The sequence below is a fragment of the Salmo salar genome, chromosome ssa25, assembly GCF_905237065.1.
Source record: "Salmo salar chromosome ssa25, Ssal_v3.1, whole genome shotgun sequence".
In the NCBI taxonomy this organism is placed as follows: Eukaryota; Metazoa; Chordata; class Actinopteri; order Salmoniformes; family Salmonidae; genus Salmo; species Salmo salar.
In genome coordinates, this window is record NC_059466.1 from 26,588,060 (window position 1) to 26,602,315 (window position 14,256).

At 40.3% G+C, this 14,256-nt stretch overlaps 1 protein-coding gene across 26 annotated transcripts in view; it reads right to left on the reverse strand.

The window, feature by feature from the left end:
• The window catches only part of ttn.2 (titin, tandem duplicate 2), a 181,506-nt gene that overhangs the window by 119,867 nt on the left and 47,383 nt on the right, over positions 1–14,256 (reverse strand). For 19 of the 26 annotated variants that reach the window (XM_014173782.2, XM_045707534.1, XM_045707532.1 and 16 more), the window contains 33 exons: positions 13,967–14,245; positions 13,579–13,866; positions 13,189–13,467; positions 12,816–13,097; positions 12,444–12,722; positions 12,059–12,337; positions 11,670–11,948; positions 11,271–11,558; positions 10,884–11,162; positions 10,219–10,500; positions 9,772–10,050; positions 9,363–9,644; positions 8,952–9,230; positions 8,564–8,851; positions 8,164–8,442; positions 7,764–8,045; positions 7,382–7,660; positions 6,967–7,251; positions 6,524–6,814; positions 6,076–6,366; positions 5,655–5,942; positions 5,423–5,536; positions 5,007–5,292; positions 4,715–4,898; positions 4,459–4,539; positions 4,065–4,332; positions 3,682–3,942; positions 3,002–3,211; positions 2,816–2,893; positions 2,691–2,717; positions 2,504–2,560; positions 2,356–2,412; positions 79–132 (listed from right to left, as the gene is read on the reverse strand). In XM_014173782.2, the coding sequence (XP_014029257.2) occupies positions 79–132; positions 2,356–2,412; positions 2,504–2,560; positions 2,691–2,717; positions 2,816–2,893; positions 3,002–3,211; positions 3,682–3,942; positions 4,065–4,332; positions 4,459–4,539; positions 4,715–4,898; positions 5,007–5,292; positions 5,423–5,536; positions 5,655–5,942; positions 6,076–6,366; positions 6,524–6,814; positions 6,967–7,251; positions 7,382–7,660; positions 7,764–8,045; positions 8,164–8,442; positions 8,564–8,851; positions 8,952–9,230; positions 9,363–9,644; positions 9,772–10,050; positions 10,219–10,500; positions 10,884–11,162; positions 11,271–11,558; positions 11,670–11,948; positions 12,059–12,337; positions 12,444–12,722; positions 12,816–13,097; positions 13,189–13,467; positions 13,579–13,866; positions 13,967–14,245 (7,614 nt within the window). The remainder of the gene's footprint in view (positions 1–78; positions 133–2,355; positions 2,413–2,503; positions 2,561–2,690; positions 2,718–2,815; positions 2,894–3,001; positions 3,212–3,681; positions 3,943–4,064; positions 4,333–4,458; positions 4,540–4,714; positions 4,899–5,006; positions 5,293–5,422; positions 5,537–5,654; positions 5,943–6,075; positions 6,367–6,523; positions 6,815–6,966; positions 7,252–7,381; positions 7,661–7,763; positions 8,046–8,163; positions 8,443–8,563; positions 8,852–8,951; positions 9,231–9,362; positions 9,645–9,771; positions 10,051–10,218; positions 10,501–10,883; positions 11,163–11,270; positions 11,559–11,669; positions 11,949–12,058; positions 12,338–12,443; positions 12,723–12,815; positions 13,098–13,188; positions 13,468–13,578; positions 13,867–13,966; positions 14,246–14,256) is intronic. The other 7 variants (XM_045707539.1, XM_045707537.1, XM_045707528.1 and 4 more) reach the window with 6 other exon arrangements.

Genomic DNA, 14,256 nt, shown 5'->3' on the forward strand with positions numbered 1-14,256 from the left:
AAAGATGAACTGTTTGGTCACTTGAGTTAGCTGCTAGCAGAAATAAACTGCAATGGTAACATCTATTCTAAGGGATACCTGTGGTTGTAGAGATTTTCTGTACTACTGTCTCTTCTGTCCAGCTTTCATACTCTAATAAAGAGTAACAATGAAAAAAAAATGTTGTTTAGATGAGCAGTGGGAAATTCTGGAATATTGGTTAGGTCGTGTTACAATACTGAATAATCTTTTTAGATGTACAAACTTCTCTAAACATGTTCAAATGAAATTGGTTAAATTGATCATGGTTATTATTGACTGAAATGTTAGGTCATGTTACTAAGTTGTACAAACACGTACAGATGTAGGATCTTAATTTGAGCCAGTTTGCTACAGGCAGAAAATAATCGTGCAGCAACAGGAAATGTGAATTATTATGTGGATTATAATTCATAGACAATTTTGTTGGGGTTGATACATTTTCGTAAGGAAAAATCAAGTCTGAAATTACAAAGAGGAAATTACAAATTTCAGAAGCCTTTTTAAACCTCAAATACACTACACGTTTTACATTTCCTGGGTAATAAACTCAGCAAAAAAAGAAACGTCCCTTTTCCTTCGTAAAAATACAAATAACACGTATCTTCATTGTAAAGGGTTTAAACACTGTTCCCCATGCTTGTTCAATGAACCATAAACAATTAATGAACATGCACCTGTGGAACGGTCGTTAAGACACTAACAGCTTACACACGGTAGGCAATTAAGGTCACAGTTATGAAAACTGCCCAGGGTCCCTGCTCATCTGCGTGAACGTGCCTCAGGCATGCTGCAAGGAGGCATGAGGACTGCAGATAGCCTAGTGGTTAGAGCGTTGGACTAGTAACCGAAAGGTTGCAAGATCGAATCCCCGAGCTGGCAAGGTAAAAATCTGTCGTTCTGCCCCTGAACAAGGCAGTTAACCCACTGTTCCTAGGCCGTCATTGAAAATAAGAATTTGTTCTTAACTGACTTCCCTAGTTAAATAAAGGTTAAAAAAATAAAAGATGTGGCCAGGGCAATAAATTGCAATGTCCGTACTGTGAGACGCCTAAGACAGCACTAAAGGGTGACAGGACGGACAGCTGATCGTCCTCGCAGTGGCAGACCACGTGTAACAAAACCTGCACAGGTCGGTACAGCCGAACATCACACCTGCAGGACAGGGACAGGATGGCAACAACAGCTTCCCGAGTTACACCAGGAAATCACAATCCCTCCATCAGTGCTCAGACTGTCCTCAATAGCTTGAGAGAGGCTGGACTGAGGGCTTGTAGGCCTGTTGTAAGGTAGGTCCTCACCAGACATCACCGGCAACAATGTCGCCTATGGGCACAAACCCACCGTCGCTGGACCAGACAGAACTGGCAAAAAGTACTCTTCACTGACGAGTTGCAGTTTTGTCTCACCAGGGGTGATGGTCAGATTCGCGTTTATCGTCGAAGGAATGAGCGTTACACCAAGGCCTGTACTCAGGAGCGGGATCGATTTGGAGGTGGAGGGTCCGTCATGGTCTGGGGCGGTGTGTCACAGCATCATCGGACTGAGCTTGTTGTCATTGCAGGCAATCTCAACGCTGTGCGTTACAGAGAAGACATCCTCTTCCCTCATGTGGTACCCTTCCTGTAGGCTCCTCCTGACATGACCCTCCAGCATGACAATGCCACCAGCCATACTGCTTGTTCTGTGCGTGATTTCCTGCAAGACAGGAATGTCAGTGTTCTGCCATGGCCAGCCAAGAGCCCGGATCTCAATCCCATTGAGCACATCTGGGACCTATTGGATCGGAGGGTGAGGGCTAGGGCCATTCCCCCCAGAAATGTCCTGGAACTTGCAGGTGCCTTGGTGGAAGAGTGGGTAACATCTCACAACAACAACTGGCAACTCTGGTGCAGTCCATGAGGAGGAGATGCACTGCAGTACTTAATGCTGCAGGTGGCCACACCAGATACTGACTGTTACTTTTGATTTTGACCCACCCTTTGTTCAGGGACACATTATTCCATTTCTGTTAGTCACATGTCTGTGGAACTTGTTCGGTTTATGTCTCAGTTGTTGAATCTTGTTATGTTCATACAAATATTTACACATGTTAAGTTTGTTGAAAATAAACGCAGTTGGCAGTGAGAGGACGTTTCTTTTTTTGCTGAGTTTATGCACAAGCGTGAATAATCGTGAAAACATGGAGGTAGTTAAATTGATGATGCTGATGGTTACTATTAATATGATGTAAATCTTGCACAATAATCAAATGTTAGTGAATTATTTTATGATGATTATAAAGGGTTTGGTGGTGATGGAAAGATGCTTAATATAAAAGAATGCAAGGCCATATACCTCTCATTTCCACCTCTCTCATTTCCATCTCTTCTTCATAATAGTATTCAGAAGATTCTTCAAAAAAACATATAGATGTTGAGTTCTCATATTAATTATGGTAGTTTAGATTTATATAATTAATGCCAATCTTATGTCCCATTCTTACCTTTTAGAGTAACTGAAGATGGCATATCAGGGATTCGTATTGATGAATCAGGGACATCTAAAGGATGTTGAATTTGGTTTAAATATCAAAGATACAGTATATATAAAATAAGTTATATATTTAAGATAAGTTGACTAGGAATTGTGATACATTTGAGAGGTTGTGTGGCTAGAAATCAAATACTTACCATGGGGTACCCCTGCTAATTCAATTTCTGTGAAAAAGGAAGATGAAATATTAAAAAGTGAATTAAGGCCACTATGAGATACAGACAGCTGGAAAACAAAAACAAATGCTAACAACTATACCGACCTTTGTCTGAAAGATAAAGCTCAGCTGTGCTTTTAGCTTCCCCTCTGGGCTCCAACCTCACAATGACCGAGTAAACGCCTAAAGGATTAGTCATGAAGATGATTTAATAACCCATTCTGATGTATTCATCTGGGTAACGAGAATAAAGAAATCCATAAAATGCTTGTTTGACGCAACTCTACACACCTTCATCTTCATTGATTACATTGCGGATGATCATAAAGTGTCTTCTGCCTTCGCTTCTGAAGTTATACTTTGGGCACTCTCTGAGTTCCCAAGTGTCTTTGTACCATGTAACGATGGCATTGTCGAAAGACACCTCACATTCGAAGGTGGCTGCTTGGCGTTCGCCCACCACAATGTTCTGGATACGTTTGGTGAAGTGAATTTGTTCAGCTAAAACAGATAACATGTGGTGATGAATTTAGTTCAGTTTGAATATTTCTGGTTATTCTCATAATTCAAACTCAAATGTGCAAATTCAAGTCAAATTGGACAATGGAGAATAGATATGCGGTTAGAAGTGTTCAACAGATCATGATGGATGATTCAATAGGATGAAAGTAGAGACAAAAAGTCAAAAGACAAGAAAGAAAGACAGAGAAATGTTGGTTCGTGGCAAAGTTCCAAGACCAACAAGTGTAAGAAAGTAGAACAAATGTTATCAGAGAGTTCCAGGAAGAAAAAGAGTATGTCAAATCAAAAGTGCAAAAAAGAGAAAAAGAGTGAAAAAAAACATTTAAAGATTAGTGACAAAATGAGTGATGAAGAAAAAAAGAGGTTAGTTTGGGGTGATCTTCTCCACTCTACAACATGATGGGAGATGCAACAGCAACCAATTATTATATGGTTTAATCTGTACAAACCTTCAACCCATAGATCTGCAGTTGATTCAAGGTTGTCATATCTGCAGGTATAGCGTCCGTGGTCTTCTGGTCGGAGGTCTTTAATCGACAGCTTCTGAATCTTGTTGACCACCTCATGCGAGTATCTGCCCTTCATTTCTAAAAGCTTTCCATTCTTAAACCACTGTGTTTCGACATTAGGGATAGAAAACTGGCAAGACAGTGTACATGTTTGCCCCTCCTTACACGCAACTTCCTCCAGATGTTTCTCAACCTCAGGCTCTGTAAAGACACAAAGAACAAATATGCATGTCGGTCAGTATTTACAGATACAGTATAAAGACTAAAATCAATAACATTCATCTAAGTACAGAATAAACAAATGCAGAACCATAGATACCCACCGATAACAGTCAGTTTGGCGCTGGAGATATGTGGGCCACATACAACACGGTAGTTGCCCTGGTCTTTGGTTTGACACTGCTTGATCTTCAGAATGTGACGGTCACCAACAATGTTGATTTCGTATTTTTCATTGTTGTCAAGCTTCTGAGTTCCCTTGTACCAGGACAGGGTGATCTCTGGAAAGTTGATCTTGATGTCACACTCAAAGGTGGCAACCTTGTTGGTGACTGTAGATTGATCTGTTATGTCCTTATTCACGGTGACAGGCTGCAAACAAATAAAGAAGACGTATGTGCTTAGACATTCATGTAAATAAATAGGCATATAATACATGATAATTACTGCTGTTGTCATTGTCAGACATTTCATTGTGGTAGCTAATGAAGAACCTACCTCAGTACGTTCCATTCTCTTTTGCAAATCAGCCACAAGAGCAGCCAAATCCTCGTCCGATTCTCTCTCTCTCTCCGGTTCCTAAATCACATCAAAACACAAAGCAGAACTAGTTATAGGTAGGCCATTGTCTTTAAAAAAGCAACAACATTCTGTATTGTATGACTAATATTAAGTAAATTAAACTGTTGTGTTCTGAAAAAAAGACTAAGCCATTAAATTCAATTGAATACAACTTTATGTTAAATGAATTTACCGGTCTTCCACTTTCTTCTGCTTTCTCCCTCTTCAACTGCTCAATGGCCTGAAGAAGTCCACGGTAGTCAGTGATACCATACATACGGGCGTATTTCTCATACTCCTTAGGGTCCACATTTCTGAGCAACTCTACAATGTCAATGTCTTTCTCTTCCTGGGGACTCTTCTGCTTAGATGGAGTCCTGTGGAGGAAGAAAAATAGAAGAGGTAGGCATGGCAAATATTATTTGTACAGTTTCTTGTGGAATGTGAAAGGTAGAGACACAATTGTCAAAGAGAGATTCACTTACTTCTTCAGTTTTGCTCTGAAGTCTCCCTCAACTCCGACAACCTCTTTCCTTTCCTCAACATGCATGTCGGTGTTGCATTCTATTTCTCCAGCTTTGTTAGTTGCGACACATCTGTACTGTCCAGAGTCAGACTTTGTTATTTCTCTGATCTCTAACTTGGCATCTGGGCCTTTCTGCTCAATAGTGATGCGACCACCATGAGTGATCTGTCTCCACTTGCCCTTCATCCATTTCACGTTAGGAATGGGATCACCTCCAACCTTGGCGATGAACGTTGCAGTGCCCTCTGTAAATGAACGCAACATATTGAAGACATCACTTACTATGGAAATGTTAGATTATCCAATGATTAAACAATGTGGGTTGTCAATTGAATAATAATTATATACTTCTAAATCTCTTTTCATCACACTTACTCTCAGCTACATGGCAAGGCTTGGGCTCCTCGATGAAGAACAAGTTGTCTAGTTTCTTCACTGGTGCTGCTGTTGATTCCTCTTCAGCGGGTTTAGGTGTTGCTTTGGATTTCTCTGCAATAAAGCATAATTCAAGAAGTCTGTTATAAAAACTATAATCATTCATTCATGATAGCTGATTCCACAAGTTATTGGATATGACTTGAATCAAAATATGGTCCAGAAGATGTACCTTTGATAGTCACTTTGGCCTTGCAGAATTCACTACCAGCTTCATTGGTAGCCTTGCAGAGATAGTCCCCTGCATCATTCTTTGATACGGGCATGACCTCCAAAGAGGCAACGTCATCGGCAAAAATTATTTTAGTGCTGGAAGTGTTTTTCAAGTCTTTTCTGTCCTTCATCCACTGAATCTTCATAGGAGGGGATCCATGGACATGACAGCTAAGATGCAGGTTCTCTCCCTCGGTCAGCGTGACAGGTTTGAGAGCGGGGTCAAATGTAGGGGGCTTCTTGTGTTCTGGAAAAATAGGGAAGAGTCATGGAAAAAGATACATGGGACACATAGTAGAAATGCATACAAAAGTTATGTACATCTCGTTTTCTATGGAGAAACACAACAAAATAGACAAGTAATAATAATATGGACCTACCAGTTATGGTAACTGTCACTTCGCAAGAGGCAGTGCCAGCTTCATTGGTGGCTTTGCAGGTATACCTGCCACAGTCTGAGACTTCGGAGCTCTTGATACACAACACAGCCACATTGCTCTTGAAGGACATGTCATAGTGATCAGAGCTGTGCCTCTCAATATCATCTTTGTACCAATTGATGGTCATTGGCTGAGAACCAGACAAACGTGCCTCAATTTTCACCATCTTGCCCTCTGTATCCTCAAGGGTCTCTGTGGGCTTTTTGGTGAAGGTAGGTGGGATTTTGCGCTCTGAAAAGAAATACAAAAGCATGAATGGTTTCTGAAACAAGATTGCAGTGGTCATGTTAGGTGTCACGTAAGCAAACAAAGTACTATACCAAAAATGTCTCTCAAGAAACTAAAATGTCTCTCAAGGACTAAAATTGGGTGCCAGTGGGCCAAATACCTTTGACAGTAATTTCAGTGGAACAAGAGTCCTTTCCAATGTCATTAGTGGCATGGCAAAAGTAGCGGCCAGAGTCTGCTTTAGCTGCTTTCAATATAGTAAGGTGTGGGGTGTTATCCACGCAGGACATCTTGTAATTTCCCCCTGATCGAATATCTTTGTGATCCTTTGACCAAGTGACTTTTATTGGCAAAGATCCAGTCATGTGGCATTCCAATTCCACACTATCACCCACTGAAATGTCCACCATGGGTGACAGCTTTTTATCAAAGACAGGGGGATATCTTGGCTCTAAAAGTTAAATGATGGGAAAGAGGTGGAACATACAGCATACTTTGAAATGAAAGCATTGACGTTGTACAATATGACACGGTACTAATACAGAACGTGCACCATCTCTCAGTCAGCAAGCAAAACACTACTTTGAAGAAAAACCGACCGACCTTGAAGAGTGAGTTTGGCTCTGCAGGATGCAGTCCCAACACTGTTGGTAGCAACACAAGTGTATTCCCCAGAGTGTCTCATTTCACCTCTGGTTATTTTTAGGGCAGCAGTGTTATCATCATAACTCATGGTATAGTCGGTGGATTTCAGAGTTTCACCATCTTTAAGCCAAGAGACCTCAATGGGCGAGGAGCCTGCCACGCGGCACTCAAATTTGACTTCCATTCCTTCAGTCTGTTGAAGACTGGTTATTTTCTTGGGGAAGGTAGGTGGTGTTTTTGCCTCTGAAAATAGGATAGTTCAACAAACAATATAATACTAGTCGTTAATTTCAGAAACAATGATGCATAGTCAAAACGGAATATCTCCAGATTAAAAAGAGAACATTCCTAAATAAAAGATGGCGGGCATCACCTTGGACAGAGAGGCGGCAAGTGGATGAGGCTGATCCTATGTTGTTTTCTGCTTTGCATGTGTATTCACCAATATCAGCCTTGGCTGCTTTGCTCAGTTTCAAGCAAGCAATTCCTTTGGAATATTCTATTTTGCAAGTGGGGCTGGACCTCACTTTTCCATCAGCCTTAAACCAAGCCACCTTTATTTCAGGGGTTCCGCCCACATGGCATTTCAAACAAACTGCATCACCAGCAGTCACTTCCATTGGCTCCAAATTCTCAATGAAATAAGGTGGTTCTAAAGTGACAGATATAAACCATTAAATCAGAAACATGCACATCAGATATATACAGTATAGGACAATCCCAATACATTACCAGATCAACTTAGGTAAACTAACCTAAGATGAACACTTGTGCTTTGCAGGTATCCTTTCCAGCATCATTGGAAACTTCACAAGCGTATTCCCCACTTGCTTCCTTATCATCAGTGTTTAAACACTCCAGGATGCAGGAGGTCTCAGTGGTAGTGACATTGTGCTTATAAGAAGAATATAGCTGTTTTCCGTCCTTATACCAGGTGACAAATATCTTTGGGGTTCCAGAGTATGTGCACTCAAGTACCAATGATTTCCCCTTTTCAACAGAATGGTCCTTCAGCTTCTTAACAAAGCGCGCAGGTTCTGAGTTAAATCATACAGAAGTTTGTTAGTCTACTTATTGATTAATTTTGTAATTTTGTTTTAATTCTTCTAAAAAAAATCTGTAATAATACATTTAAAAAATCTATTATTGACCAACCTTTCACAGACAGGTTAACCGGGCAACTTTCCTTCCCAGCATCATTAATTATCTGGCATGTATACTCTCCAGCGTGGGATTTGTCAATTTTGAATAGCTCCATTGTAGCTGTACCGTCCCGCAGAGCAATTTCATAGCCTTTTCCAGACAAAATTTCCTTGGTGCCTCTGAACCACTTCAGTTTCAGTGGGGCACTTCCTTTGACAATTGCTGAGAACAAAACATTTGTGCCAGGCATTGCTTCCAATGGCTGAGGTGGCATCACGAAAGAAGGAGGTTCTAAATACAAAAAATACATACTTTTAGCTTGCCGACATCTGACATTAAATCAGTTACTTCACAAAGCAATAGTCATTATGAAGCCCAAACGGGTACTGTAGATTCAAACCGATTTACTGACCTTTCACAATGAAAGAGGCACTGGTCTCATTGGTTCCTGCCTTGTTTACAGCTTTGCATTTATACACTCCAGAGTCTGACAACTTAAGAGTGGGCACTTTGAGCGTGCAGGTGTTGTCACTGAACGTAATCTCATAGTTTGGTCCAGTTTTAATCTCCTCTCCATCATGGTACCAAGTAATGGTGAAAGGTGCGGAACCAGAGACTTTGCAGTCCATTTCACCAGCTTTTCCAACAATAGGTTGATAATCCTTCAATTTCCTTGTAAATGTTGGAGGTATAGTTTTATCTGTTATAGAAGGACATGGTTAGTAACCAGTGCATTAGGAAAAACACTAGGCAATTAGGCAAATGTCATATTATACTGTGTATAGGAAGTGGCCACCAACCTAGTACAGTGAGGTTTAATTTGGTGAGATCACTGCCAACCTCATTTTTGACCTCAAATGTATATTCTCCTGTGTCAATTTTTTCTGCAGACAAAACTTTCAAGCTGGAGATCATCTTTGAGAATGAGATTTTGTACTTCTGTCCAGAGGAGAGCTCGACTCCATCCTTAAACCATTTTGGTTTCAGCTCTGGTGTCCCTGACACTTTGACTTCTAGAGCTGCAATATCACCTGCAGTCACACTGAAAGACTCTGGTCTATCCACAACTTTAGCTGGTTCTGAAAATAAAGAACATGAAAAGAGGTGTGCTTAAAGAAACTGAATAATAAAAAAAAGCAATGACTGGGGGGAAAAATTAAGCGAATTAAGAAAAAAAATGGAATTAAGAGAGAAAATTGAAATGTACAAACCTAATACTGTCAAGTTAGCAAAACATTCCACAATTCCGGCATCATTTCTGAGTTGGCAGGTGTATTTGCCCATTGCCAGTAAATCTGCTTTAAAGACTTTAAGAGTGACCTGGTTGTTGTCAAAGGTAATTTTCCGGTTGTCACCATCTCTGAGAATGTGATCCTTATCCTGTACCCAAGACGTGGTCATTGGCTGAGAGCCTTTGACAGTGGCCGTCAGTGTGACTTCTTCACCCAATATGCATGTCATATTCGACAATTTCTTCACAAACGTTGGTGGTTCTGAGAGAGGACAAACACGGAAAGGAGAAAAAAAACATCATGAGGGAGTAGTTCATGGTTAAAAGTTGGAACATCAATTATCGAAATAAAAATAAAAAATACCCACAGACGATGCAATTCTACTAACCTCTGAGTTTAATTGTAGTACGGCATGTTTCATATCCTACACTGTTTGATGCCTTGCACTCATACTCTCCAACATCTGAGGCTTCCAATCCAATTATATGAAGAGTGGCAGAGGTACCCTCATTCACCATCTTATATTTCCTACTTTCTTTTAGTGGCGTTTTGTCTTTGGACCAGGTAATCTCAAAGGGTGCTGTGCCAGTTATCTCACAGTGTAGGCTAGCATCCTTTCCTTTCATTCCTTCAATTGGCTGAGGTATTTTGAGGAAAGATGGTGGGTCTACAAAACATTGACAATCGTTAAGAAGCAGCTCTCTTTGTTACATGCAGCAAAGCTTCAAATTCATACTAACGTAATACCACCAACAGACACTATACTAATAGTAGATTATTATGGAATATATAATGTAATATGGAAAATATCAAAACCCAATGTCATTGATCACACCTTTGACTGTAAGAGTTGTGCTGCAGCTTATGCTTCCAGCTTCATTGGTTGCTTCACAAGTGTAGACTCCATCGTCTTCAAATCTTGTGGTGTGCAGCTCAAGGACTGCCATTGAGTCAACAAATGAAGTTCTATAGTTGTCACCTTCAGTGATCTTAGTGTCATTTTTGTACCATTGCATTCGCAGAGAGGGCGCACCCGTAACTTTGCATTCAAGACTGAGTGGCTCGCACTTCTTCACAAACTTTGTGACTGGCAATTTCAGCACAAATTCAGGAGGTTCTGCAAAGCCAAAATATAGCAAAATTAGGTTACTGAAGCACATGCAACTTGACAAAGTGAAATAATATGAGGCTTGGAATGAACTGCAAAAAGATGTGATTTGATGACTTGATGGATCTGTTAACGATTAAAGCCAAGATGAATTTGACAAGGGAAATGGGAAGCATGATACATGGTGGACAAACAGTTGTTGATGTGATGGAGGTGTTGGTGAAGGTGCTGTGAACTGCTGAAGGAACTGTGAAAAGGAGGTGGTGGAGGAGCTGTGAAAATGCAAAACAATTGAGCACAGATAAAAGCATTCGAGGACAGACGGAACGATGGAAGCCAATCGAGGAAAGATGGAAGCCAATGCAAGAGTTTAAATAAGAGCATGTTCCAACCTTTTACTGTTAAATTGGCACTACATCTTTCAGTGCCGGCATCATTGCTAACTTGACAAGAGTAAACTCCACTCTGCAAAACTCCAACTGAGTAAAGATCTAAGAAGCAAGATAATCCTTCCAGTCCGGTAAAACATGATGGTCCAGTGATCAATTCAGTGTCATCCTTGAACCATTTCACTGCGAAAGGAGGTGTTCCTTTAAATGTGCTCTTAAATCGCACGTTGGAGTTAGGAAGGGCTGCCTGGGGCTCAGGCAACAGCACAAAGCTTGGCGGCTCTAAAGATGCATTTGAAAAGAAACAATAGCAACCAAGTTAATCAGCTGGCCTGACCCTATCACAAGAGAGATAAATATAAATTTGATATAAATGTTAGAAATTCTGACCTTTCACCCTTAGTGCCCCACTACATTCAACGCTTCCTGCTGTATTTGTCAGTTTGCAAGAGTAAGTGCCGGCATCAACTCTCTCTAACTGTTCAATTTCCAAAGACACAGAATTGTCTTGACGAACAAGTTTATATTTTCCACCAACGGAAATGTTGTTTCCATCTTTCTGCCATTCCACAGTAATGGGAAGGGATCCAGATATTTTGCAGCCAATTTGAACAAATGTTCCCAATATTTCCTGTATTTCACTCATTGGTTTGGTGAAGCTTGGGGGAATAGTTTGTTCTGTTTTCACAAGAGCAACAACAAAACAGTCAAAATCATATGCATTACATATCATGTAATAACCAGTATACTACCACACTAATTTGTTTCAATACAAGATTTTGCACTGACCTAGTACAATCAACTTGACTTTGCAACTGCAGGTATCAATGTGGTTTGAGACCTCAAATTGATAGTTGCCTGCATCCTCCTTTTGTGTAGTCTGAATTTTAAGGCTACTAAGGTTGTTCTCGAAGCTAAGTTTGTGCTGTGGACTTGACTTGAGCTCTTTGCCATCTTTGGTCCACTTCACTTTGAGCTCAGGACTGCCTGCCACTTTGCACTCTAAACTGACTGGATCCCCAGTAGTTACTTTCATCACTTCTGGTTTCTCTGTAATCTGAGGTGGTTCTAAAATGCATAGAAATATCAATTTTCTGTTAAAACCCATACATTTCAAAGACAGACCTGACCAAAATTAAAACAAATGTCTAGCTAGCATACTAAATGAAAAGACAAACCTTGCACCATGAGGGTTGCAAAGCACTTGTCCTGTCCAGCATCATTTGCCACCTGGCAGGTATATTTCCCGCTGTGACGGGCCTCACAGACCGGAATCCTTAGAGTTGCCACATTATTCTCAAATGTCCGTTCAATTTTAGGATCTTCCAAGATCCAGTTCTCATCCCTTTGCCATTGCACAGACAGAGATGGTGACCCAGTGACAACACACTGAAATTCAGCTGATTTGCCCAAAACAGTGGCTACATTTTCAATTTTCTTCACAAATGATGGTGGATCTAACATCAAACCAAGGAACAATTATTAGTTATTTAAAGTAAGAATGTGTTGTCATCATGGAAGTTACGTAATATATCACAATAGTATGTGTTTTAAGTAACAAACCTTTTATACGAAGCGTAGTTCTACAAGAACAACTTCCAACCTCATTTGAGACGGTACACTGGTATTCACCAACATCTACACCATCACATTTCTGTATTTCAAGATTCAGAATGTCCTGTACTTGTGAGAAACTGTGCTTTGTGCTGGATTTAATTTCCTTTAAATCCTTATGCCACATGACCTCAAACGGGCTTGTGCCAATGACTTGACACTCTAAAGACACATTTGAGCCCTTCACAATATCCGCAGTTGATAACTGTTTAACAAAGGATGGTGGCTCTGAGGTAGAGAAAACAGACAATTAATTCAATGAAGTCTGAATCATATAAAAGTTTGAAAATATAAAATGATTCCTAAAAAGTCTAAACCAACCTTTCACTTTCAATTCCATATTGCAGCTTTCACTGCCGGCTTCATTACGGGCCTCACAATAGTATATTCCACTGTCCTTAGTATCAGCACCACAAATATTTAGGGTTACTATGTTGTTATCAAAGAACATCTTGTATTTGTCACTAGGACTTATCTCGTTCCCATCTCTGAACCAGTATATATCAATCTCTGGAGTTCCAGTCACCTGGCATTCAAATGTTTTACTTTGCCCAGGTTTCACCACTGACACACCGTCAGGTTTTCGTGTGAACTTTGGAGGCTCTATATAAAATTAAGTAAACATAATAAGTATAGCAGAGGTCCAATTCAAAAACAAATGTCAAGAAGGTAAAGAGTAACAGACAATAAGAACCTTTGACAAAGAGCATTGCTTGGCAAGCATCAGAGCCCACGTCATTATTAATTTCGCAGATATAGTCTCCAGAGTCTAATGCTTTGGCAAAGAAAAGCTCCAGCGATGTAGAGGTGTTGTCTTTAGTCACAGAGCAATCAGAGCCGGATAAGATCTCCTTCTTGTCTTTAAACCATTTAATGGTCAAGGGTGGCGTGCCAGACAAAAGGACATTAAATTGAACCTTTGATCCAGGCAAAACATCCATTGATTCAGGCCTTTCTAAAACCGATGGTGGTTCTGTTGATAAAATGGGGAATGCATGTTTCAAGTTAAAAGTCTAAAAAGTTCTGAAGCCAAAGAGAGCCAAAGAAACAGAAAAATAGAAGACCAAAAAATGGTTATCCAAACCTTTTACAAGTAAGGCCCCAGAACACTGGTCCTTGCCTGCCTTATTAGTAGCAATGCAGGTATAGCTACCACTGTCTGCACTGTCAAGACGACTTATTTCCAGAAAAGCTGTGTTTTCAAAGAATGTGCATTTGTGCTTATCATCAGTCTTGATCTCTTTCTCATCTTTGTACCAGAGTACAGATATGGGCAGAGAGCCAGACAAAAGACACTCCAAGTGGGCAAATGATCCTTTGATACTCTCTGTTTTCTTCAGTTTCCTTGTGAAAGATGGTTTTATGATTTGATCTAGCATAAATAAAAAAGAAAGTAATGAGAATGCTGTCAAAACAGGAATACCTGTACAAAAAGCTAAAAGAAACATTAAAATATGTATAAATGAGCTGACCTAGAACAGAAACTGTAGCTTCACAAGTACTGCTTCCAACGTCATTGGAAACCTCAAAGTTGTAATCTCCACTGTCGCTTTTTTCTGTACGGAGAATGTTTAGTACAGAGCTCTTATCTGTGCTCTGTACTTTGTATCTATGACCTGATGTCAGCTCTCTTCCATCCTTCAGCCATTTGACTTTGAGCACCTTGGTTCCTGAGAACCTGCACTGAAGTGTAGCGGGATCCCCCATTGTAACACTGACAGATTTAGCCTGTTCAGTGATATTTGCTGGTTCTGTGATAAAC